Here is a 23,464-nt window from a genome sequence, read left to right on the forward strand (position 1 = left end):
TTTGGAGTCTCTGGCCCAGAATTTAGTATTAACAGGGCCCAGGGCTGCCTTAGGGGGCTAGGACCAGCTGGAGAAAGTCATCCCCTGGGCCGGGCAGAGAAGAAGCTTTAATTAAGTTCACTTCCCAGCACAGAACCCCACTGGGGGAGCAGCAGCTTCTAAGCCTGGTCTCCCAGGTCACAATGGAGGCTGCAGCGTCTGACCCAGGAAGCTGAACCCCAATATTCTGAGCAGAGAGGGACAGAGTGTTTGAGCAGCTTCCCTCCTTTAGCTCTCTGGGGAGAGCAGCTAATGAGAGCTCCTCCTCACAGTGAGAATTGCTGATCTCATTTGCCCCAATGTCCATCTGGAGTCACTCCTTGGGCTTGGCTACTCTGGCGCATTACAGCGCTGGAACTTTCGCGCTCAGGGGTGTCAAAAAAACGCACCCCTGAGCGCTGCAAGATACAGCGTTGTAGAGCACCAGTGTCAACAGTGCCGCAGCACTGGGAGCGCGGCTCCCAGCGCTGCAAGCGAATCCCCATGAGAAGCTGGAGTACGTGCAGCGCTGGGAGAGCTCTCCGCACTGCACAGCACTGCAACCACACTCACACTTCAAAGCGCTGCCGCGGCAGCGCTTTGAAGTTCTGAATGTAGCCATACCCCTTGTCCTTCAATACAGTGACTCTGGATTAACAATGGTCTCAATGACACCAGATTTCAGAAAGAATGAGTCCAGAACGCTGTGGAAGAGACTATCATGTGACAGTACTGACCCCCTTCCCACCTCCCTCACCCCCCAGATAGAGAACAAGGACTGGGGGCACACATTTTCCAGATAGAACCAAAAGTTCCTGCAGTTGTCAAAAGAGGAGAAAAGCAAAATCTGTGATTTCACACTCACAATGTCTGATAAGTGGACAAAAAGTTATCACAGTGACAGGGTACGTTACTGGGGAATGCCAGGCAGTGCTTGGAGCCAGGACTCTGGCACAAGTTGATCAGAGAGAAGGATCATGATTAGTAGCAGGCCCCAGACACCCCCCAGTATCCAGAACCCCCACCAGGGTCCCCAGACACCCCCCAGCCATAGTCCCAACAGATATTCCCTGGGACACAGCCCCCAGAGTCCCTGACCAGGGACCCCAGATACCCGTCAAAGCCCCATGGCCAGAGAACCGCCACCAAACCATGATTGCCAGGTTGGAAATCCCAAAGGGTTCCCCCCACCAAGAGCCCCCAGCAGCCAGGGACCCCCCCTCCACCAGGAACTCAGTCCCTCACTGCTTGCCTAGGACACACTCCTGCCCTCCAGCAGGATCTGCCATGTTGTTTGTCTGGGACCTCCTCCTCTGCCCTGATGCTTTTCAGTGGGATCCCTCACTTTGCTTGCCTGGCATCCCCTGATCTAGTGCCGGAGCTCCACTCCCTCCCCCACATCCCCCCCAGCTCTGTGCACTGGGCATGGCAATGATCCCAGGAGCCAGCAGAGAAAGCCCAGACAGAGCCCGTGGCACAGCACCAGCCTCCCTCTAACCCCCTGCCCCACTCTCAAGAGATGCCCAAACCCACTGTTCTGCAGCCAACAGCAACACCCACCTCCAGGACCCAAAGCCTCAGGGCTGGGCACATCACAACCCCCCACAACCTCCAGAAACCACCAATTTCATTAGGGTCCCACCTGCCCAGTCACCCAAACAACTCCCACTACCACACCACCCCTTCAACTGTAGCTGAAATCTCCCCACACAGACATCCTTTGCCCCCAGAGCAATCGTGTTACATCACAGTCTGTGATAAGTGGAGAGAAAGTTATCACCGCCCCCTGCTGGCCAGTCACACAGGCAGAGGGACCCCTGGGAGATGCCTCTTTAGCAGGAGAATGGAAGGCCTGGAGGGCAAGAAAGGTCCATGGCCTGTCACTAGCAAATAATGTTCACAATGGATCCACCCTAGAGGTGGCTGCATCTTAGCACTGCGGGAATCAACTCCTCACAGAGACCTTTTGTCATGGGGTTTGGGATACTTCTCAACTCACACTGCACTCAGAGTGACCTCCTCATCACGTGCCAGCTGGAGAAAAGAAAAGGGTCCAGCCAACTCTCCCGTTACCAGCTGGGAACCACTGATCCCCCAAACAGGGGGAGGCCTCTGGCTTTGATGTGTATTAAATATCTGGCTGGTCTCTTTCATCAGCAAACATTGTAACACAGATAAAGGGAGAAGAAATGGTTCTCAAAGGAGAGGGGAAAGATCAACACCAGGAAATTTAACCCCCTGCAGCCTCCAGGATGGAGAATGATTCAGGGCAACAGGCTTCCTCCAAGAAAGGAGAAGTTGCTGGGATTGCGGAACATGGGGAACAGCCCCAAACAGGAAAGGATTTTTAACTGATATTTGAAAATAAGGTAGAAATGAAAGAGCAAGGCTGAAAATCAGAGAGATTTTGGCTCTGTTTTTTGCAAATAATAGAGAGGAAAATGGAAAAATCAAAGGGATTTTATACCAGTTTATATCAGAGATGAGGTAAAAATCTCAGTATTTCACATCAATATTTGTTAAATGAATAGAGAGGAAATGGGCACCATTTGCAAACATTTTATTTTCATGTTCAAAAACCTGAGAAAAGGGGCAAATCTGAGATTGTCTTGGTATTTTATAATTAGAGAAATGGGAAAATCTCAGGGCATAGTCAATTAGAAATAGATAACTAGAGAGAAGTGCAGCAATTGTTTAGGGTACTTTATATCAACCTTTGAGATTTGCATAGAAAACGTGTCACGAACTATGCAACTGAAGGTGAAAAATCAGCATCATGGAGAGACCAGGGGGAAATCCGGGGAGACAAGAGAGCTGATCATTGGAGGGGAAAGGGGGGAAATCTCCCCAGATTTTATAGCTCGTGTCAGACACTTAGAGAGAAAATGGGCAGAACTAGAGAGAATTTGTATCGGGGGTGAGAGGCAAGTGGCACAAACAGGGGAAGGATCCAATTAACTCCCCTCCCCCCGGGAATTTCATGTTGGCCCAGAGACATTTCCACTCCCTTCCCGAATCCCACTGACCTTGCCCCCCCCTACAACTCCGGCTTCTCTCCTCCCTGCCCGACACACCCTCCCCCCACAGGGACCCCCCCCCACGAGCGGGCCGGGGTGGATTCTGCTGCAGCTCCACTGGGGTCGAGGCGGCTGCGAGGCTTCTCCCAGGTTCCTCGGAGCAGAGTCACTTTCCCGCCCCCCCCCACCTGGGGTCTCTCACTCCCCGGGGGCTCCGGGCCGGGGCTGGGGCGGGCAGAGCCCGGGACTGCCAAGGGGGTGGGGCCCAGCTGGAAAAAGCCTCCCTCGGCCGGGCCCCCCCCGGGGAGCAGCAGCGACTCAACCCGGGCCCGGCTCACACGCAGGCGGCGGCAGCAGTTTTGTTCTCCCGCCCCAAGCGGGGCTCGCACGAAGGTCCCGGGGCAGGCTGGGAAATGTAGTTCCTGACTCTCCCGGGAGCGGAAATGACGTCAGCGAGGGAGTCGGAACCGGGCTGCGAAGGAACGGTCGGCGGGGCGGCGCTCTCTGTTTCGCGGTGGGCTGTTGGATCCTCTCCTGAGGCCGGAGAAGGTTTTGTGCTGTTGGAGATCTGGGCATGCGCAGATCGCGGCAGGCGAGCCCTTCATTAACCCCTGCGTGCCCGGCCTGGGCCCTGCTCCCACTAGAGCCACCCCAGGCTCTGCCCGGCCCGTTGTGGAGCTGCAGCCTCCAGGTCCCGGAGCGAGCCCCAGGGGCGGGGCCGGGCGTTGACTCTGCCCCAGGGTCCGGGTTGGCGGGTGGGGGGGGACCTGGCATATCGCAGTGCCGGGATCTGCTCCCTGGCAGGCGCGGGGGGTGCAGCGCCCACGTTGGGCCTTGGAGCTGCTGTCCCTGCAGAAGCCCAGTGCCCCCCGGGCCCGGCCAGGCTCTGCTCTGGGGCCCCACAGCCTGTGCTGGGGGGAGGGGCCCAGCCGGGGGTGTGAGGCCGGGCTGCGGGGCCTGGGAAAGGAGCGGATGGGAAATGTCTCTGCAGCCCGGACATGGCCGGGGGGGAGAAGAAGAGCAGGTGACACCTGAGGAACAGGGAGAGAAAGGGGGGGCTGAGATCCCCTCGGATTAACAGCTGACCCGTCCCATGGGGACCTCCCTCCTCTCCCGTCCTGCCGCCTTTCTCCCTTGAGAGCAATGAACAACACCCAGGGTGACCCCCCCTTCCCTCAAATCCCTGAGAAGTTCCCTGTTCCCCTCTCCCGTTTGTGCCCCGTTTCCTCTCCCCTTCGCCCATGGCCAGTTCAAATCTTAGGTTTGGGATGTTTCCCCCCATTTTCATCTGCAGTGATTTGTCCTTGTGTAGGTGGGAAATGGTTCCCCCGAGTGATTTCTGAACTGGGCAGAGGCTGGGGGAGCCCTGAGACAGGGACACCTCTGGGCTACGGGGGGCCATCTCTGCTGGCAATAGGGCATGGGAAGGCCCAGGAAGGGGAAGGAGGAGCAAATGTCCCCTATAGAGAGGGTCCAGCCCCAGGCTGCTACCAATAGCACATTCCTACACCAGATCCGGGGGGGAGGGAGGCTTTCTCCAGCTGAGACATACCTCCTGGGCAGCCCTGGTCTCTGCCCGTACCAGCCCCCCAGGCTCGAGCCCTCTGGTGAGTGAGAGACCCTGTTGGGAAGGAGGGAGTCCTGGGCCCTGGCAGGAAAGTGACTCTCTCCCCTCAGATCTTATTGTTTTTCTCTCATGTTATCAAATACATGATATTTGATATATTCATATAAAATACCCGAAACATTTGTCCCACTTGCCTCTAGTTGTCTATTTCTAATTGAATATGCCTTGAGATTTTCCCCTGTCTCTCTAATTATAAAATACTGAAAAAATCTCAGATTTACACCTTTTTTCAGGTTCTTGAATACGGATAGAAAATGTTTGCAAATGTTGCCCATTTTTTCTTTATTCATTTTTCAAATATGCATGGGGAACACTCAGATTTTACCTCCTATCAACAACTGATATAAAATCCCTCTGATTTTCCACTTTTCTCTCTATAGTTTACCAAATGGATCCAAAATCCCTCAGATTTCCACCTTTCACTTTCATTTCTGAACACTGATCTCAAATCTCGGTTTTTCCCTCTTTCTGTGTCATTATCAAATGTCAGTTAAAAATCCTCCTGAGTTTTGGGCTCTTTCCCATGGTTTCTAAATCCCAACAACTTGTTTCTTGGGGGCAGAGCTGAAAGTAAGCTGGTATGGTACAGCGTACTGGCAAGAGCCAGTATGCCATGCCGGAACACATCGACTTCCAAGGCGGCAATTGAAAGGGCTCTGGGCTGCCCGCGGCTGCAGGCAGTCCAGAGCCCTTTGAATCCCTGCCCCAGCTGAGATTTAAAGGGTTTAGAGCTTCCCGCGGCTCTGGGCAGCCCAGAGCCCTTTAAATCCTGGCTGCGGCTGAGATTTAAAGGGCTCAGAACTCCCCGCAGCTGCGAGCAGCCCAGAGCTCTTTGAATCCTGGCCGTGACTCCGGCGGCCAGGCTGGGGCCGGGATTTAAATGGCTCGGATCTCCCCCCCACTTCGGGTAACCCAGAGCCCTTTGAATCCCTGCCCCAGCTGGGATTTAAAGGGCTCAGAGCTCGGCTGTGAGCAGCCCAGAACCCTTTCAATCCTGGCCATGACTGGGATTTAAAAGGCTCAGAGCTCCCCACGGCTGTGGGCAGCCCAGAGCCCTTTAACTCCTGTCCACGGCTGAGATTTAAAGGGCTCAGAGCTCCCCGCTGCTGCGGGCAGCCCAGAACCCTTTGAATCCTGGCCGCGGCTCTGGTGGCAGGGCTGGGGCTGGGATTTAAACGGCTCAGATCTCCCCCACGCTTCGGGTAACCCAGAGCCCTTTGAATCCCTGCCCCAGCTGGGATTTAAAGGGCTCAGAGCTCGGCTGTGAGCAGCCCAGAACCCTTTCAATCCTGGCCATGACTGGGATTTAAAAGGCTCAGAGCTCCCCACGGCTGTGGGCAGCCCAGAGCCCTTTAACTCCTGTCCACGGCTGAGATTTAAAGGGCTCAGAGCTCCCCGCTGCTGCGGGCAGCCCAGAACCCTTTGAATCCCGGCCGCGGCTCCGGTGACAGGGCTGGGGCTGGGATTTAAAGAGCTCAGAGCTCCGCACCGCTGCTGGCAGCCCTGAGCCCTTTGAATCCTGGCCACGGCTCTGGCAGCCTGGCTGAGGCCAGGATTTAAAGGTCTCTGGGCTTCCATCAGCAGCAGGAGCTCTGGGCCCTTTAAATCCATGCCCCGGCCATGGAAAGCTCGGGTTTCCCCCTGGTGGCCAGAGCCCCAGGCCCTTTAATTTGCCCCTGAGCCCCAGGGGGCTCCCAGCCACCTCTGCAGCTGGGAGCCCCTGGTTAATTTAAAGGCTCTGGGTCTCCCAGCCAGAGCTGGTTCCCCAGGGCCTTTAAATCTTGAAAGGCCACACCTCTTCTGGATGAGGCCACGCCCCCCTCAGCACTCCGGAAGTACCGGTAAATCCTGTAAATTACTTTCACCCCTGCTTGGGGGGAGCCTGTTGCCCTGAGTCATTCTCCATCCTGGATGTTGAAGGGGGTTAAATTACCCAGTGATCATCCTTCCCTGTCTCCTTTGCAAATCATTTGTTCCCTCCTTGAGCTTTGTTAAAATGTTTGCCGAAGAAAGAGACCAGCCAGATATTTAATACACATCAAAGCCAGAGGCCTCCCCCTGTTTGAGGGATCAGGGGTTCCCAGCTGGTAACAGGAGAGTTGGCTGGTCCCTTTTGTTTTCTCCCGCTGGCACAGGATGAAGAAGTCACTCTGAGTGCAGTGTGGCTGGAGAAGTATCCTAAACCTTAAGACAAATGGTCTCTGTGAAGGTTTGCTTCCTGCAGTGCTAAGATGTAGCCACCTCTGGGGTGGATCCAAGGTGGCCATTATTTGCTAGTGACAGGGCATGGTCATTTCTTACCTGTTTTGTCCCGCCAGGCCTTCCATTTTCCTGTTAAAGAAACATCCCCCAGGGCTCCCTCTGCCTGTGTGACTGGCCAGCAAGGGGCGGTGATAACTTTCTATCCACTCTCAAACACTGTGAGGTGAAATCACAGATTTTGCTTTTGTCCCCTCTTGAAAACTGCAGGAATTTCCAGTGCCATTGGGAAAATATGTGCCTCAGTCCTTTTCCTAGATCTGGGGGGTGAGGAAGGTGGGAGAGGGGTCCGTGCCGGGAAATGACCTTAATTAAAGCTGCTTCTCTGCTCTGCTCTACCCTGCCCAGGTGAACAAGAAAAGGAGCGGTAAGAGGAAAAGCCAGTTCCTGACTCCATATTCGCGCTGCTGGGGTGTGGCTGCTGTGGGGTCAGTGTCCATGGGAATCTCCCACAGTGGTACCTTGGGTTCTGCTCTTTTCTAGCCTTGTGTTGAGAGACTTTGTTACAGGGTGGGGTGAGGGAGAAGGGAGGTTAAATGTTTCTGTGTGCTTAGCCTGGCAGGAAGGGCCCCGTCTACACTATAATCAAGAGAAGAAGCATTTTCTCAGGATGGCAGAATGTAGGACGTCTGTCTGCTGGAGAAGGGCCTGGGGGACTTATGATGTGAAATTAACTAAAGCCTATTCTGAAACCCTCACAATTACCTTTCTCACCCTCCAATGCTGCAGAGTGACCTCCATCTTTCACTCCATTTCATCCAGTCCTCCCATGGCACAAGGAAGAGAAATGGCTGCAGTGGGACCAGCCCAGGTAGGGATTATTGGTGGTGGTGGGGGGGTGATTGGTGGGTACCTGCTGGAGGAGAGGGACAGCAAATACAGCGGAGGTTTGCACAGTCTGGTCTGGAGCTGCCCCTCTCTTCATCCTCAGCACCTCACAATGAGGAGGGTGTTGGGCTTCCTACCAGGGCGCTCTCCCTGAACCATACTAGGGGCTCCATCTCCTGTATTAATCTGTGGCTAGTAGGTGTGCGATGGATCTGCTGGGAGAGATGGGGCTCTCTTCATCCCCTCACCCTGGTATTTGCTGGATACTCTGAGCAGGGTAGGGTGGGACTCTGTTGACTGCGATCCACCAGAGCTTCCATTTGATTGGGAGTGTGAGTGGGGAGCAGATACTGAGTGTTGGGCTCTCGCTCTTTCAGGGGCCGATGACCTTTGAGGAGGTGGCTTTGCATTTCACCAGGGAAGAGTGGGCTCTGCTGAACCCCACTCAGAGAGCCCTCTACTGGGATGTCATGCTGGAGAATTATGAGACTGTGACTTTGCTGGGTAAGAATTCCTGTCCCCTCGGTTCTTGGAAGGGGAAATGAAGCGTGAAGGTTCATGCCACCCCCACCGTGCCATCTGTACTCTGTCCTGTTGCAGCATCACCCCAGTATGCCAGTGACACACACACTACCACAGACCCTTCCCTGCTGCAGAATACTTTGGGAACAGAGCACAGAAGCAGTATCACACAGTGTCAAATATCTCCTGTTTGCTCAAAGAAAAATGGGGGTTTAGGTCCAGCGTAATGAAAAGAAGCTTCCTACCCCCAGCCTTCTCTCAAACGCTGAGCCTTCTCTACCCAAACCAGAATGTTATTGGAATGTAACAAGCAGGCTGCTGGAGTCAGAGCTCCAAGTCCAGGGTTACTTATCACACGGACGCTCGGAGCATCGTTCAATGCTGGCTGCGGGTATCCAGACAGGGGAGCTCCAGCAGCAGAACATTGAAGCTCACCCAAGATTACAGATGACACCATTCCTCACTGATCTGGATTGCACCCCAGCATGTGAAAATGGCCTAGGTTGGTAGTGACATTTCTTGAGACATGGAGAATCTTGCTCCCCTATCACCATGTGTAATAACAATAACAGGCATGGCCGAATATGGAAAACTGATTGTCCAGCTTGCTTTTGACCTGCATCGTATTTTGCAATATATTCCAAATAAGGGAATTAATGTGCAACGTATGTGTCATTGATTTTGGTTTTAAGCTTTAAAAGACTTGTGTGATTTTTAGCTCTGGGGGACAATATTCCAATAGTTGTCTCCCCCTGTGCACTTTTAACCAAGAAAAGAGCCTCAGGCTGAGCTGATTCAAAATCAATCATATGGTCGTTTTCCACAGCAGCTTCAAGTGGTCCCTGTGATGGAATGTAAATGTCTTCTTCACACCTTCACCCTTCAGGAGAATGTCTATTTGACCAGTTGTTTGCCTTGCTGTCTCTGAGGAACTGGTCTGTGGGTGTTCCTCAGAACTGTAACTTTTTCAGTAATATCATACTGTCAAATCTCATAACTTCACATACAGTGTTACTCTACATTTTAACAGGAGGATAATATTCAGTAGGTTGTGGGTTTTCAAATCATACCTCACAAGCCATACTGCATACAAAATTGATGATAATTTTCTAAAAGAGTGAACACGGGGGTGTAGACTGACACAGTGTCTGTGTGTGTGTTCCCAGCAGATATGTGGGTATTTCAATCCATCATAAGCACAATGTTCAGCATCTTCAAGGACCTAGGGAACTGGTCCTGAGAATACACTGGTTTACCAAGTGTGAAACTGCATGGAATTGTGAGCCACTTTGGTATTAATAATAAAATAATAATATAATCTGATCAAATTGCAATGAATGGTGCTAGATATGCCATATAAGGTGTCAGTGAAAATGTTATGATTTGCCAAGTATGATAATTTTGTTTGTATGTTTGCCTCACCTTTGTATTATGAGTAATAGATATGTAGGGTATATCTGTATTTCCAGACTTGTGCAGTGTTTCTGGGTGACACCCCCAGACATATTGGCATCAACACTGCCTAGCCTGTTTGATGGCCCATTGAGGGTCATCAGCTGTACAATGAGCCCATGGAAAGGACCAAGGGGATACACCTATTGAGTCAGCAAGACATGCTGGGCTTTTCCTGTGTACTGAGAACTTCAAGGCTTTTGCATGCCATGTGCTGTGAAGCTTCTGTTTGGGACACAGGAAGTACAAGACACATGGCAAAAGGAATGTAAGGGGCAGCTGCATCATCTCCGTTTAGTCTTCAATCCCCATTCCTACCTCTGGAGCAACTTCTTTACAAAGTGAACCCTGGAACAAAGGACTGAATGACCCATCCAAGCTGTGCATGTGTTCCAGACAGACTTTCAAGCCAGCAACTCACCAATACTGCTAAGAACCTGATCTATCCATTTTGGAATGTATCTGACTGCTTTTCCATTGAACTTCATTCTTTCATTCGTTCTTTCTTCTAAACATTTAGTATAGCTGCTAAAGGATTGGCTGGCAGCATGGTATTTTGGATGAGATCCAAACCTATAGTGACTGGGTAATGTGGCTGAGCTTCCACCCGCCCACTTCCTAGATCCAATTGGGATCACTCTCCTGTTGCCCTCTGGCCATGCTGTATCACAGTGAGCAGAGTTTTTAAATAACCTCTCACTGTACTGGACCTCGGTGCTGATTAGGAGTCAGAGAACTGTCATGCAATAAAGGGGGCCATGTGATTTCTTTTTTCAGCGTCTCGTTACTCAGTGTGTGGGATCAGAAGCACAGTTTGTGACTGGTCAGTGAGTTTAACTTCAGCGTTAACCATCAGTTTGGGGCCAATCTGCTCTCCCTTTTTCAGCCTGCCCTGATCTTGGCATTTTCAGTGAGGACTGCCCCAGGCACACCAGGTCACACAAAGCACTGAAGTTAAATTAATAGAATGTTTTTTATGATCAAGTTTTATGAAATCAACTGAACTCCTTTCTTTTCTTTCATCTGAGCAGGGTTTCTGGTTTTCCAGCATGATGTGGTCTCCCATCTGGAACAAGAGGAAGAGCCGTGGGTCCCAGACCTCCAGGGTTCAGAGAAGAGAGAGATCCTGAGATCTCCCTGCACAGATGAGGAAACATTACACCAACTCAGAATCTGTAAGTGCCTGAAGGAAACATCTGGTATGCCCTACAAAGCTCTTGGGAAGTCTCTCAGTTCATTATTGTCCATAGCAGGGGTCGCATCAGCAGGGTAAATATAGCTCAAGGCTTCTTATAGATCCTAGCAGACAGCGGGCAGTAGCTTTCTCCCTTCCCCCTGAAAAGCTGGATGGGATGTGAATACTGAATTGTTCCCCCTCCTCTCTCCTGTTTTGGGGGAGCTGAGTTCCTGATTTTTATTTGACCTCTCTCCAGCACTTGTTTTGGTTTGGTCTTCCCCTTTCTATCCCTGTTTGAGGTTTCTGTCTCTATCACAGCAGGTGATACAATGAGATGTGAGAAAGAGGAGGAGAATTCTCATCAGGGAAATGTTGAGGAAGTGGATAAACACGGAGCATTCTCGCAAAGAATGAAAAGGAATGTGTCCAGTAGTGATGAGCAGGGAAGATCCTGTGAGGTTCCTGAAAGATCAGAAAAAGAGCAGGGAAACCAGCCAGAGGAGAAAATGGATACCTTTATTTCCTGTCAGGGAACTCAGAAGGGTCTTAAGGAAACCAGAAGACAGCAGGAAATCTGCAGGGAAAAGCAAAAAACTACATGCGCTGAGTGTGGGAAAACCTTCAATTACAGCTCACACCTGATTAGGCATCAGAGAATCCACACTAGGGAGAGGCCCTATGAATGCCTTGAGTGTGGGAAATTCTTCACTGAAAGATCAGTGCTTATTACCCATCAGAGAATCCACACAGGGGAGAGGCCTTATTTATGCAGTGAGTGTGGAAAACTCTTCACTCAAAGATCAACCTTTATTACGCATCAGAGAATCCACACAGGGGAGAGGCCTTATTTATGCAGTGAGTGTGGAAAACTCTTCACTCATAGATCAACCCTTATTACCCATCAGAGAATCCACACAGGGGAGAGGCCTTATTTATGCAGTGAGTGTGGAAAACTCTTCACTCATAGATCAACCCTTATTACCCATCAGAGAATCCACACAGGGGAGAGGCCTTATTTATGCAGTGAGTGTGGAAAACTCTTCACTCAAAGATCACCCTTTATTACGCATCAGAGAATCCACACAGGGGAGAGGCCGTATGAATGTAGTGAGTGCAGGAAAACCTTCAGTCAAAGCTCTCACCTTATTACCCATCGGAGAATCCACACAGGGGAGAGGCCATATGAATGTAGTAAGTGCAGGAAAACCTTCAGTCAAAGCTCTCACCTTATTACCCATGAGAGAATCCACACAAGAGAGAGCGCCTATGAATGCACTGAGTGCGGGAGAACCTTCAATCACAGCTCACCCCTTATTGAGCATCAGAGAATCCACACAAGCGAGAGGCTCTGCGAATGCCATCAGCAGGCCTGCACAACTCGTAAAGCGGCGAGGGCCACATGACTCCAAAAATAACAGGTGAGGGATGAAACCCCCCAGCCCTGCAGAAACACCCCCCCCCAGGACCTTCTGGCCCGGCGGAAACGCACCGCCCAGCCCTGCAGAAACAGACCCTCCTTCCCCAGTGCTGCCCCAGCAAAACATTGTTTCTTTCTGAAAACTTTGTATCTGCCAATGCATACATCGGATTTAAAAACAAAAATCAGGATGTGTTATTTCAATCAGATTTTCTTTTAAAAAATAAACCTATTTAAAATTAAATTTGAAATTTTGACAACTTATATTATAAGTACTACATTATATAAGTATAATCTTTTAAAATAAACTAACTCATATTCAAGCAGTACATGTTTATGCTGAAATTCAAAAGAAAGTTAAGCCACTGAACTGGTGGAATTCACTGTGCTGAGCACCGGAAGTACATTTGTTCAAGTGTTAACCAGATTGTGATAACAGAAGCCTCTTTCAAAGCGGCAGAGAGAATATTTTCTTTATTTCAGCTTATTCAACTAGTTTGTTAAATGGCTACTTCACTGAAAGTAGAGAAATGGATTCAGAATTAAAAAAAAAAGAGGCAGAAACCTGCTTTCTTTTTCCAGTCTAAGCCCAAGAACTAGGTGAGAAAGGATGAGAGCTCCTGTTGGCAAAATCTAAAGGAAATGGTCAGCAGAAACCAGCAGTTCAATTCACTAACTACAGATAATATTCCTTGATCAAATCAGCTCTCAGTGAAAATATGTTGTGCTAAACTTACACTTTCAAAAGCATGCAGCACATTTTAGGTAGGTTCAGGGCCAGCTCCAGGCACTAGCAAAGCAAGCAGGTGCTCGGGGACCCATTTGCAGGGGCAGATCCAGCCTGGGAGCTGAGAACCACCAGGGGGCCCTGGGAGCTATAGCTCCTATAGAGCCAGCCCTGGAGCAGGGAAAGAACTACATTTCTCAGCATTCCTTTATGTGCCCTCCTGGGAAGAGGCCTGGTCAGCTTTCAGCTTTTTCTCCCTTTCAGTGGAGAGGGCGGGAAGACCTCCCTGGTGGATGGGGGCGGGAGGGCTGGGGAGAGAGCTCTGGAATTGACGTACACCAATTCTTGTATTTTGGAAGATTATTTCAAAAGTTTCTGGGGAGCTACAATGGCCCAGGAGAGTGAAGACAATACTAGAAGCAGGAGAAAAAAGGGCTTGCTTTACTTCATTGGGCCATTGTACAGTGAACTGTGAATATCTGGATTCTGTTTTCCCCCTAATTCTTATATGTTCTTTGCCCTATTAGGCTGCTGTAGCACCCCAGAAACGTATCTTGTTTCTATGCTAATGAAAATGTCAGCAGAAGAAAATGGGGAAAACACCAGGGAAAAGCTTCCTTTTTTTTGTGCACCTTTCTGAAGTTTTATAAAGTTAACATCTATTTTTGTCCTTTTCTTTAAAGTTAGGTCAAACCCACACTTCAAGGTATTTCATAACCTGCCATGTCTAGAAATTCTTTGCTACCAATACAAATGGCTTCAGGACCAAATACACTTTTCTCTGCGCTTCCTGTGGGCAAGTGAACAGAAAAAACATTTCCAATCCCTGTAGAGATTCTTGAATGTAAGCAAATGCTGTGACTGGGAATTACCATCTTAGTACCGCCTTCTCTTCCTGTTTGCAAAGAACTAGAAATGAGCTGTATGCAGATACCTCATCAAATATTTCTTTTCTTTTCACAGTGCTATTAGAAGAAACCACTGTCAGGACACCTGGACCAGTAGGAAAGAGGATTTTGTAATTAGCTTTAAGAACTAGGCCAGGCATGTAGGTTCCTGAAAACAAGAAACTTTTTTTTTTAAAGCAGCATACATCCCTGGAGTTAACCTTTGCTTTTTGACACAACTTCCTTAAATGCTTTACTATCATTAATAGTCAGTAGGGCTCAGATGCTCAATTGTACAGTGTATGTTTAATTTTTTTTTTCATTTTTATAAGTAAGTTGACATTAAACTTTTATCAATAAACTTTTGGTAACTGAATTGTTTTTCTTAACTATGTGAACAATGGACTGTATATTTTTTTACAGTCTGAAACGTACCCATCAGATATATTTTACCTCTCAACTACATTAAACGTGTCTGAATGAAATTTGTATTTGTTTCTTATTGGCATATTCCCACTAATTTTGTGGGGAGGAAGGACAATTAACTTCATTGTAATTATATCAAATCTGCTGTGGTATCTAAATTGCAGAGTTGTCTTTTTGATTAGTCAGTGTCGCCATTACAGTAAAAATATGCATACAGTGAAGAGCAAGGAATTAATACATTTATAGCTGTTACCACAAAAGCTTTACTCCTCTCTTGGTTTGTATAGGCCCCCATCGTAGCATCTGAGCACCCAGGAAAGTTAATTAGTTGCCTGACTAGTGATAGGATCTATGTTCTCCCTTATTTAAAGTTGGGCACTACCAGCTGGATTGGTTACTTTTTTTCACAAAAGTTATGGAGATGAGGGAGCAAAAACTTAGACTTGTAGGAGAATGGGAGATTCCATCTTTACTATGTTGTTGCTGTTGCACCACCATACAGTGTAAGCTATCCCAGTACAGAATTTTGTTAAAGTATGGGCTTTGGATCAGACCATGAAGTAATGAAAGATTAGAGTGGGAATGTTAGTAACGTTTGGCTCGAGATGGCTGAGAACAGAATTTAAACAGATGGTGCATAGATGGCAGCAGGGGAGTTCGTTGTGCGTTTCTAACCATTTGCTTTGCAGATTTAGCCGTTATATATATATATATATATAAATGCTCAAAGCAAGAAAGGCTACCTGTCCACAGAATTTGGAATCCTCTCTGCTGTGAGTTCATGGGATGTCCTCCTTGCTCTCTCTTCAGCTTGATTTCTAACAGTAAGACTGCAAGGTAGCAGACAGATAACGCAGTTAAGTTTCTATAAGGAAGAGCTTGAAATTACAGCCAATTGTTGATGTTTAATATTTTACACACATTTGGTTCCCTTGCCTAAAAGGGATAGAAATTACCTGTACCCTTTGATTTCCTGGTTCTCCTTGTGCACTAGTTTTCCATCAGTGTAAATCCAGCAACATTAGCAAAGCTACTCCAGTTGCCAGGAGAATTTGGTTATCCAATGTAGTTTCTCAGCGCAATCTAGAGGGAGTTTGGTATGTGCTTCAGAATGAAAAGCTCCTTTGTTTGTAACCTGCACCCAGATCCCAGGTTATTTTTAAATGCCAATAGGAATTTTAAGTGCCATCAGAACTGAGTCATTTCAACAGCCCATTTGGGAACTAGCTTGCTTTGTACCATTTTACCACTTCTGCTGCTTTTTCTGTGCCTGACCGAGAGTGTCAGATAAAAGGGCGGCAGAGGAGTTATCAGCAATTCAAAGGAAATAGTGCGAAGGGAAGTTTCTATGAATCCATTAAGTCAATGTACAGAAAATGCTTTTATTTCCTTTTCTTGGACAATCTCTAGCTCTGGGTGTATCTTACACGTATACACCTGTGGGTTAAACCATCCTGGACTCTTTGATTTTACCAGTGTTCTACGGTTGTCAATACACTGGAACTTGGAGGTTCATTTACTCAGTGAGGTGTGGAAATTATTCAGCTGATGGTGTTTTCTCAGGACTAGATCCAAATGTCTCTCAATCCAGGGGTGGATCTAGGCACCAGCAAAGCAAGCAGGTGCTCGGGTGGCCCAATTGCAGGGGCAGCAGGGATCCAGCCTGGGAGCTGAGAACCAACGGGGCCCTGGGAGCTGTAGTTCCTTGGTTAGCTTATGCTGCAGCTTGCTGTGAATGGAGAGCTGCACTGGGAAGGGCTCAGAGACCATATTTTAACATTCAAAAAAGAGGACACTCTCCCGGACTTGGTCAGACCCCCTGTGCCCGGCCACTGGCCTTCAGATCCTGAATCCCACCAAGGTAACCACAGGGGGAAACCCCAGCCCCAGAGCAGACTCACCTGCACTCGCTTGGGACCCCTGCGCTCAGCCCACAGCACCACCCCAAATCCACCAATAGCCATCCAGGCGAGGTCTGGCCTGGTGTCCAGCTCCCACAGGCTTCCTCTCTGGAAGACCAGTGGCCCCCAAAACCACAGCAGGAGACCCTGATCTGGGCCACACTCTCTCAGACTCAATCAGTCCCCCTGCGCCCAGCCACAAGGCTGCCCCAAATTCACCAGTGGTCTCACCTGGCAGGATAGATAGCAGGTGTCTGACTCCCTCCCGCTTGCCCCATTTGGGACTCACAGCCTCCAAAGTAATGGCGTTTGCCTTAAGCTTATGCTATTTGATCTCTTTCAGGGTACGTTTTGTTTCTGAGAGGTAAAAGGCTGCTGTGTGCGTGGTGCTAGGGAGTGAGGGAGCAAAGGTTGATTGCAGAGGTGGTGCAAAAGTTGTGGGGGCCCGACCCCTGCCCCAGCTCTGGTCCCAGAGGCCAGAATTTGCATAAACCCACCCGCTGACCTGTGACTAAGAATTTTGCCCTGCTAACTCTTCCAGCAAAACAGGCCAAAGAAAGTGTATGCAAGCGCTGTACTGCAGCCCCGTGCTCTTTTCGGTTCCTTCCCACAGTACTTTCACTGCATACCAGTCCAGTTCCTTGCTGTTGCTTGTCTAAGAGCTGCATACAGATGCTAGAGTGTACCCTGAGCTGATTCCCCACTTTTGCGCTCCATACAGTCTTACCCATATGTGTCTCTGTGGTGCAATGGGTCAGCGTGTTCAGCTGTTAACTGAAGGGTGGATGGTTCGAGCCCACCTGGGGACAGCGATGAGCCCGTGCTACTTCCTTGCTTCCCTGAGGCCTGCAGGAAGCCTCCAAAGTCCCATTTTGCTGCCTCTTGGCCTCAGTGCTTTCAGCTCGTGGCCCACAGAGCGTGCTGGATGCCATTCAGAAACCCATCTCCAGCAGTGGTGCCGGAGGCTCAGGCTTAATCCTCGAGGCCGAGCAGAAAAACTTTCAGCCGGGAACATTTTGCTGCCTTCCTGCCTCCGCCAAAGCGGCAAGGGAGAAGGGGACGAGACACGCCTGCTCAAAGACGCCTCCTTCTCACTTCCCTGTATGCTGTGCAAAGCTCTTGGCCTGCCTCATGCCTCGCCAGGAAAGAGCAGCCATGCTGCCCAAGCCTGAGTCACGTGCGCAGCCTGGCCCGCCCCAGCTGACGGTGCTCAGAGCCATGTGAGTCAATGGCAGGTCGAGTCGGTAGCCTCGGCTCTTTCCCCTGACAGCCACACAGCACTGCCTAGCACCCCGAGAGCCTCCCTCGTGTTCTCCCGCAGCCCACTGGGGTGGGTGGGAAAAGGGGACCAGGAAGCATTGCGGCCTCATTCTGGGACAGGAGGCCCTTGCCACACCAAGACCTCCCTCTTGCCTTCAGCCCAGACAGCCAGAGGTGCCAGGGAGCTCCCTGGCAGGCGGCCACTTCAGCCACCTCTTGCCGCTCTGCTGGTCACCGCCTTGCTGGAAGGCCCAGAGGGAAAAGAAACAAGCGCACACGTAGCAGAGGAAGATTTCGATCCATTGACTTCTGGGCCCAGCATGCTTCTGCTGCACCACTCTGCTGGCTCTTCACAGCCCTGCCACCCAGCCGGCACTATCCGGATTAGTGCCTTACGCGCTCTCGCGCTGGCAGGCAGATGCGCAGGCTGCTAGGCAGCTGCCCTGGTCACAGGATTTTACAGCGTCTAGAGGGTAAAAGGGATCTCTTTGGGGTTTGGACCCCACTGGGAGCTGGGTAGCTGAGTGCCGGAGACGGGAGCACTTCTTCAACTGTTTTCAGTTAAGCCTTCAGCTGGTGGGGGACGAGGTTCAGCCTTGGATCCGTGTCTGCAGCAGGCAAGCGCCTCTGGCTCAATCGGCCCCCCTCGCTGTCTTAGCAGACTAAAACCTGGAGCAAACGCACACACCTTGCAAAGAAAGAGGAGCCGGGATCTCGAACAAATGACAGTCAGCTGCAGCGGCACAGGAGGCGGTGAACAGAGCGGCTAACAGGGGAGTTTCAGTGGGAGTTTCCAGGGGGAGGTTACAGGGGAGACCAAGGCAGAGGAACCAGGAAGGCAGACTAGGGAAGAGGCAGGGGTCTGCCAGCAGCCCAACGCTTGTTGGTGGCCTGCGGTGCGGTGTGAGGCGTGGATTGCCAGGCACAGACTTGGAGCGCTACGATGGAGGCAGAGGCAGCAGGTGCAGACACATGAGGATGACCGGATGCGGTAGCTGCGGCATGTACATGGTCCTAGAGGGAGCACCTGAAAGGAGTTTCATCTGCATGAAGTGCCGCCTGATAGAGCTGCTGGAGGAAAAGGTAAGGGGACTGGAGATGCAAGTGGAAACTCTGGCTGAGTTTAGAAGGGGATTTGAGCAGATGATGGAACACAGACATGATGAGGCACAGGGGACAAGCGTAGACGAGCGGATAGAAGCAGGACCAAAGGACTCTGAGGAGGGGCTGCTGGGTGAGGAAAGTGGACGGTGGAAGCATGTGACTAGGAGAACCAGGCAGAGGAAAAGACGGGCCAGCGATGGAGAAATAGAACTCAGGAACAGGTTTGTTGAGTTGGGAAATGAAGATGTAGCACAGCAGGCTGCTGAAGAACAAAGGGCGAGGAAGAAGAGGCGAGCAGCTAGTCCTGCAGAAGGAGGGGAGGAGTCGATGGAGGCGACACCAAGTACGAGCCATAGGAGGATTGTAAGGGCGAATACAAATCAAAAGGAATTGCGACCACCTGCTGTGGAGGATAGACCGCAGAATCGCACTGTCACCAGGAAAAGGCAAGTCTATGTGATTGGAGACTCTTTACTGAGAAGAGTAGATAGGCCTGTAACTAGACCTGATCGGGAGAACAGAAGGGTGTGCTGTCTGCCAGGGGCTAAGATACAGGATGTGGACCTGAGGCTGAATACAATCTTAGCGGGAGCGGGAAAGAATCCGTTGATTATCCTTCATGTGGGAACGAATGACACGGCTAGTTACTCGCTGGACTGTATCAAGGAGGACTATGCCAGACTGGGGAAGAGGCTCAAAGACATCGAGGCTCAGGTGATCTTCAGTGGGATTCTGCCGGTTCCTAGAGCGGGGCGACGAAGGAGTGACAAGTTTATGGCGATCAACAGATGGCTTAGGGAGTGGTGTTACAAGGAGGGCTTTGGGATGTACGGTCACTGGGAAGCGTTTACAGATAGGCGACTGTTCGCTCAGGATGGACTTCATCTAAGCAAGGAGGGAAATAGAATTCTAGGATGGAGGCTCGCCGACCTCATCAAGAGAGCTTTAAACTAGGAAGCTGGGGGAGATGGTTGGGAGATGTTCGGGAGATCTCCACGCCAGAATATAACCTGGAGAGGGAAGTAAACAAAGTGAGAGGGGATACCCTTGCAGTCCCAAGATTTGATCCAAGGAGGAATAGTGGAGTAGAAACCAGAGTAACGGGTGATGCTGGTGGTAAAAGGTCTCTGCACGACGGGGGAAAGAATGTCACTGATGCCAAACGCCGAAAATTAATAGGTCTGTACACTAATGCGAGGAGCCTAGGCAACAAGATGGAGGAACTGGAGTTATTGGTGCAGGAAGTGAAACCGGATATTATAGGGATAACTGAAACCTGGTGGAATAGTACTCATGACTGGAGCACGGGTATTGAAGGCTATGTGCTGTTTAGAAAAGACAGGAAGAAAGGCAAAGGTGGTGGAGTAGCCTTGTACATCAATGATGAAATTAACTGTAGCGAAATAAGAAGCGATGGAATGGATAAGACAGAGTCTGTCTGGGCGAAAATCACATTGGGTAAAAAAGCAACGAGAGCTTCCCCTGAGATAGTGCTTGGAGTGTGCTACCAGACCGCCGGGATCAGATTGGGATATGGATAGAGACCTCTTTAATGTCTTTAATGAAGTAAACACAAAGGGAAAATGTGTGATTATGGGGGACTTCAACTTCCGGATATAGATGGAGGACAAGTACTTGCAAGAATAATAGGGGTCAGATTTTTCTGGATGTGATAGCGGATGGATTTCTTCATCAAGTAGTTGAAGTACCTACGAGAGGAGATGCCCTTTTAGATTTGGTGTTGTGAGCAGTGAGGACCTCGTAGAAGAAATGGTGGTAGGGGACAACCTTGGTTCGAGTGATCATGAGCTGATTCAGTTCAAACTAGATGGAAGGATAAACAAATGTAGATCTGGGATTAGAGTTTTTGACTTCTCGAGGGCTAATTTTAAAGAGTTAAGGAAATTAGTTAGGGAAGTGGATTGGACTGAGGAATTAGTGGATTTAAATGCGGAGGAGGCCTGGAATTACTTTAAGTCGCAGCTGCGGAGACTGTCGGAAGCCTGCATCCTGAGAAAGGGGAAAAAAACCATGGGCAAGAGTTGTAGGCCAAACTGGATGAGCAAGCAACTCAGGGAGGGGATTAGACAAAAGCAGAAACTTACAGGGAGTGGAAGAAAGGCAAGATCAGTAAGGAAAGCTACCTTGGTGAGGTCAGAACATGTAGGGATAAAGTGAGGAAGGCTAAAAGCCGCATTGAACTGGACCTTGCAAAGGGAATCAAAACCAATAGTAAAAGGTTCTACAGCCACATAAATAAGAAGAAAACAAAGAAAGGAGAAGTGGGGCCGCTATACACTGAGGATGGAATGGAGGTTAAGGATAACCTAGGTATGGCCCAATATCTAAACAAGTACTTTGCTTCAGTTTTTAATAAGACTAGTGAGGAACCTTGCGATGATGGAGGGATGATAAACGGGAATGTGGATATGGAAGTGGTTATTACCGCAACTGAGGTAGAGGCCATACTTGAACAGCTCGATGGGATGAAGTCAGAGGGCCCGGACAATCTCCATCCGAGGATATTAAAGGAACTGGGGCGTGAAATTGCGAGCCCATTAGCGAGAATTTTTAAGCAATCGATAAACTCGGGGGTTGTGCCGTATGACTGGAGGATTGCTAATGTAGTTCCTATTTTTAAGAAAGGGAATAAAAGTGATCCGGGTAATTATAGGCCTGTTAGCTTGACGTCTGTAGTATGCAAGGTCTTGGAAAAAATTTTAAGGGAGAAAGTAGTTAAGGACATAGAGGTCAATGGTAATTGGGATGAATTGCAACACGGATTTAGTAAAGGTAGATCGTGTCAAACCAATCTGATCTCCTTCTTTGAGAAGGTGACGGATTACTTAGATAAAGGAAATGCGGTAGATATAATTTACCTAGTTTTCAGTAAGGCGTTCGACACGGTTCCGCACGGGGAACTGTTAGTCAAATTGGAAAAGATGGGATGAATATGAAAGTTGTAAGGTGGATAAGGAACTGGTTAAAGGGGAGACTCCAGAGGGTCGTATTGAAAGGTGAATTGTCAGGCTGGAAGGAGGTCACTAGTGGAGTCCCTCAAGGATCGGTTTTGGGACCGATCTTATTTAACCTTTTATTACTGACCTTGGCACAAAGAGCGGGAATGTGCTAATAAAGTTTGCGGATGACACGAAGCTGGGGGGTATTGCTAACACGGAGAAGGACAGGGATACTATTCAGGAAGATCTGAACCACCTTGTAAACTGGAGTAATAGAAATAGGATGAAATACAATAGTGAAAAGTGCAAGGTTAGGCATTTAGGAATTAATAATAAGAATTTTGGATATACGTTGGGGGCGCATCAGTTGGAAGTGACGGAGGAGGAGAAGGACCTTGGGGTACTGGTTGATAGCAGGATGACTATGAGTCGCCAATGTGATACGGCTGTTAAAAAAGCAAATGCGATTTGGGATGCATCAGGTGGGGTATTTCCTGCAAGGATAAGGAGGTGTTAGTACCATTATACAAGGCGTTGGTGAGACCACATCTGGAATACTGTGTGCAGTTCTGGTGTCCCATGTTCAAGAAGGATGAATTCAAACTGGAACAGGTTCCGAGACGGGCTACAAGGATGATCCGAGGAATGGAAAAACTGCCTTATGAAAGGAGACTCAAAGAGCTTGGCTGGTTTAGCCTGGCCAAAAAAAGGCTGCGGGGGGATATGCTTGCTCTATATAAATATATGAGGGGGGTTAACATTAGGGAGGAGAGGAATTATTTAAGTTTAGTACTAATGTAGGCACGAGGACGAATGGGTATAAACTGGATATTAGGAAGTTTAGACTTGAAATTAGACGAAGGTTCTAACCATTAGGGGAGTGAAGTTCTGGAACAGCCTTCCAAGGGAAGTAGTGGGGGCAAAAGACTTTCATAGCTTTAAGACAAAGCTTGATAAGTATATGGAGGGGATGTTATGATAGGATTGTTCATTTGGATATTTGATCTTGGATTACCACCAGATAGGTCTGCTCAATGGTCTGCGGGGAGATGTTGGATGGAATGGGAAATGAGTTACTGCAGAGAATTCCTTCTTGGGTGCTGGCTGATGACTCTTGCCCACATGCTCAGGGTTTAGCTGATCGCCATATTTGGGGTCGGGAAGGAATTTTCCTCCAGGGCGGATTGGCAGGGGCCCTGGAGGTTTTTCGCCTTCCCCTGCAGCGTGGGGCACGGGTCGCTTGCTGGTGGTTTCTCTGCAGCTTGAGGTCTTCAAACCAATTTTGAGGATTTCAATAACTCGGTCCTGGGATAGGGGTTGTTATAAAATTGGATGGTTGGGTTCTGTGGCCTGCCTTGTGCAGGAGGTCATACTAGATGATCAGATTGGTCCCTTCTGACCTATGAGTCTATAAGTCTAAATGTCAACATTTTATTAAGATGACGTTCAAAGAAAAAAAAGGTACGGTACAGCGTTTAGGCGCAGAAGTTTCTGGTGATCAGGCAATAACGTACAGATTACCCAGGGGGTGCGAAGTTCGGTTTAAGATCGGATGGTATAAGGAATACATAATCTGGAATAGCCCCGACTGGGGGTAAATGGTTAACGTACAGACACTGAGTTAGGAGGGTATGTTGTCCATGTGAGGGCTAAGTTCACGTGTGGAGTATAACGAGCGGATACGACAATGAGGATGGATTGATCCGCATTTGGTGAGTTTGAACGTTCAGTGTTTTATAATCTTTTCCACAATCTAGTTTAAGCAGGGTCGCTATGAACTCTACCCTGCCATCTTTTGGTGATCTGTTGTAAAGGCCTTTTTAAGGCTGCTGTCATTTGCATGGTTCCACCCACCCCGAATTGCATGATGGGAGTGCTTGTC

At 49.3% G+C, this 23,464-nt stretch overlaps 1 protein-coding gene across 3 annotated transcripts; it reads left to right on the plus strand.

Annotated features, from left to right (window-relative positions):
• The first annotated feature begins 3,475 nt into the window (after positions 1-3,475).
• Positions 3,476-14,416, plus strand: LOC115639790 (zinc finger protein 34-like). 3 transcript variants are annotated; one of them, XM_030542764.1, is made up of 7 exons: positions 3,476-3,726; positions 7,270-7,349; positions 7,651-7,732; positions 8,127-8,253; positions 10,755-10,898; positions 11,219-12,318; positions 14,008-14,416. In XM_030542764.1, exons 1-6 carry the CDS (start codon positions 3,610-3,612, stop codon positions 12,301-12,303), a joined length of 1,635 nt encoding a protein of 544 aa, XP_030398624.1. In that variant the 5' UTR covers positions 3,476-3,609; the 3' UTR covers positions 12,304-12,318; positions 14,008-14,416. The 3 variants fall into 3 exon arrangements, with proteins under 3 accessions (XP_030398624.1, XP_030398625.1, XP_030398626.1); XM_030542765.1 differs by having other exon boundaries at positions 3,478-3,584; XM_030542766.1 differs by lacking the exons at positions 3,476-3,726; positions 7,270-7,349; positions 8,127-8,253 and having other exon boundaries at positions 7,373-7,732.
• The last annotated feature ends 9,048 nt before the right edge of the window (positions 14,417-23,464 follow it).

Source organism: Gopherus evgoodei, unplaced genomic scaffold, assembly GCF_007399415.2.
Source record: "Gopherus evgoodei ecotype Sinaloan lineage unplaced genomic scaffold, rGopEvg1_v1.p scaffold_124_arrow_ctg1, whole genome shotgun sequence".
NCBI lineage: Eukaryota > Metazoa > Chordata > Testudines > Testudinidae > Gopherus > Gopherus evgoodei.

What these genes read in the sequence shown, in the direction of transcription:
- LOC115639790 (XM_030542764.1), top strand. Translation starts at nt 3,610, where the DNA reads ATGCGCAGATCGCGGCAGGCGAGCCCTTCATTAACCCCTGCGTGCCCG. An exon ending in TGGGGTGTGGCTGCTGTGGG is followed by an intron (nt 7,350 to 7,650) that starts GTCAGTGTCCAT and finishes CCAATGCTGCAG; the next exon opens with AGTGACCTCCATCTTTCACT. An exon ending in TGAGACTGTGACTTTGCTGG is followed by an intron (nt 8,254 to 10,754) that starts GTAAGAATTCCT and finishes TCATCTGAGCAG; the next exon opens with GGTTTCTGGTTTTCCAGCAT.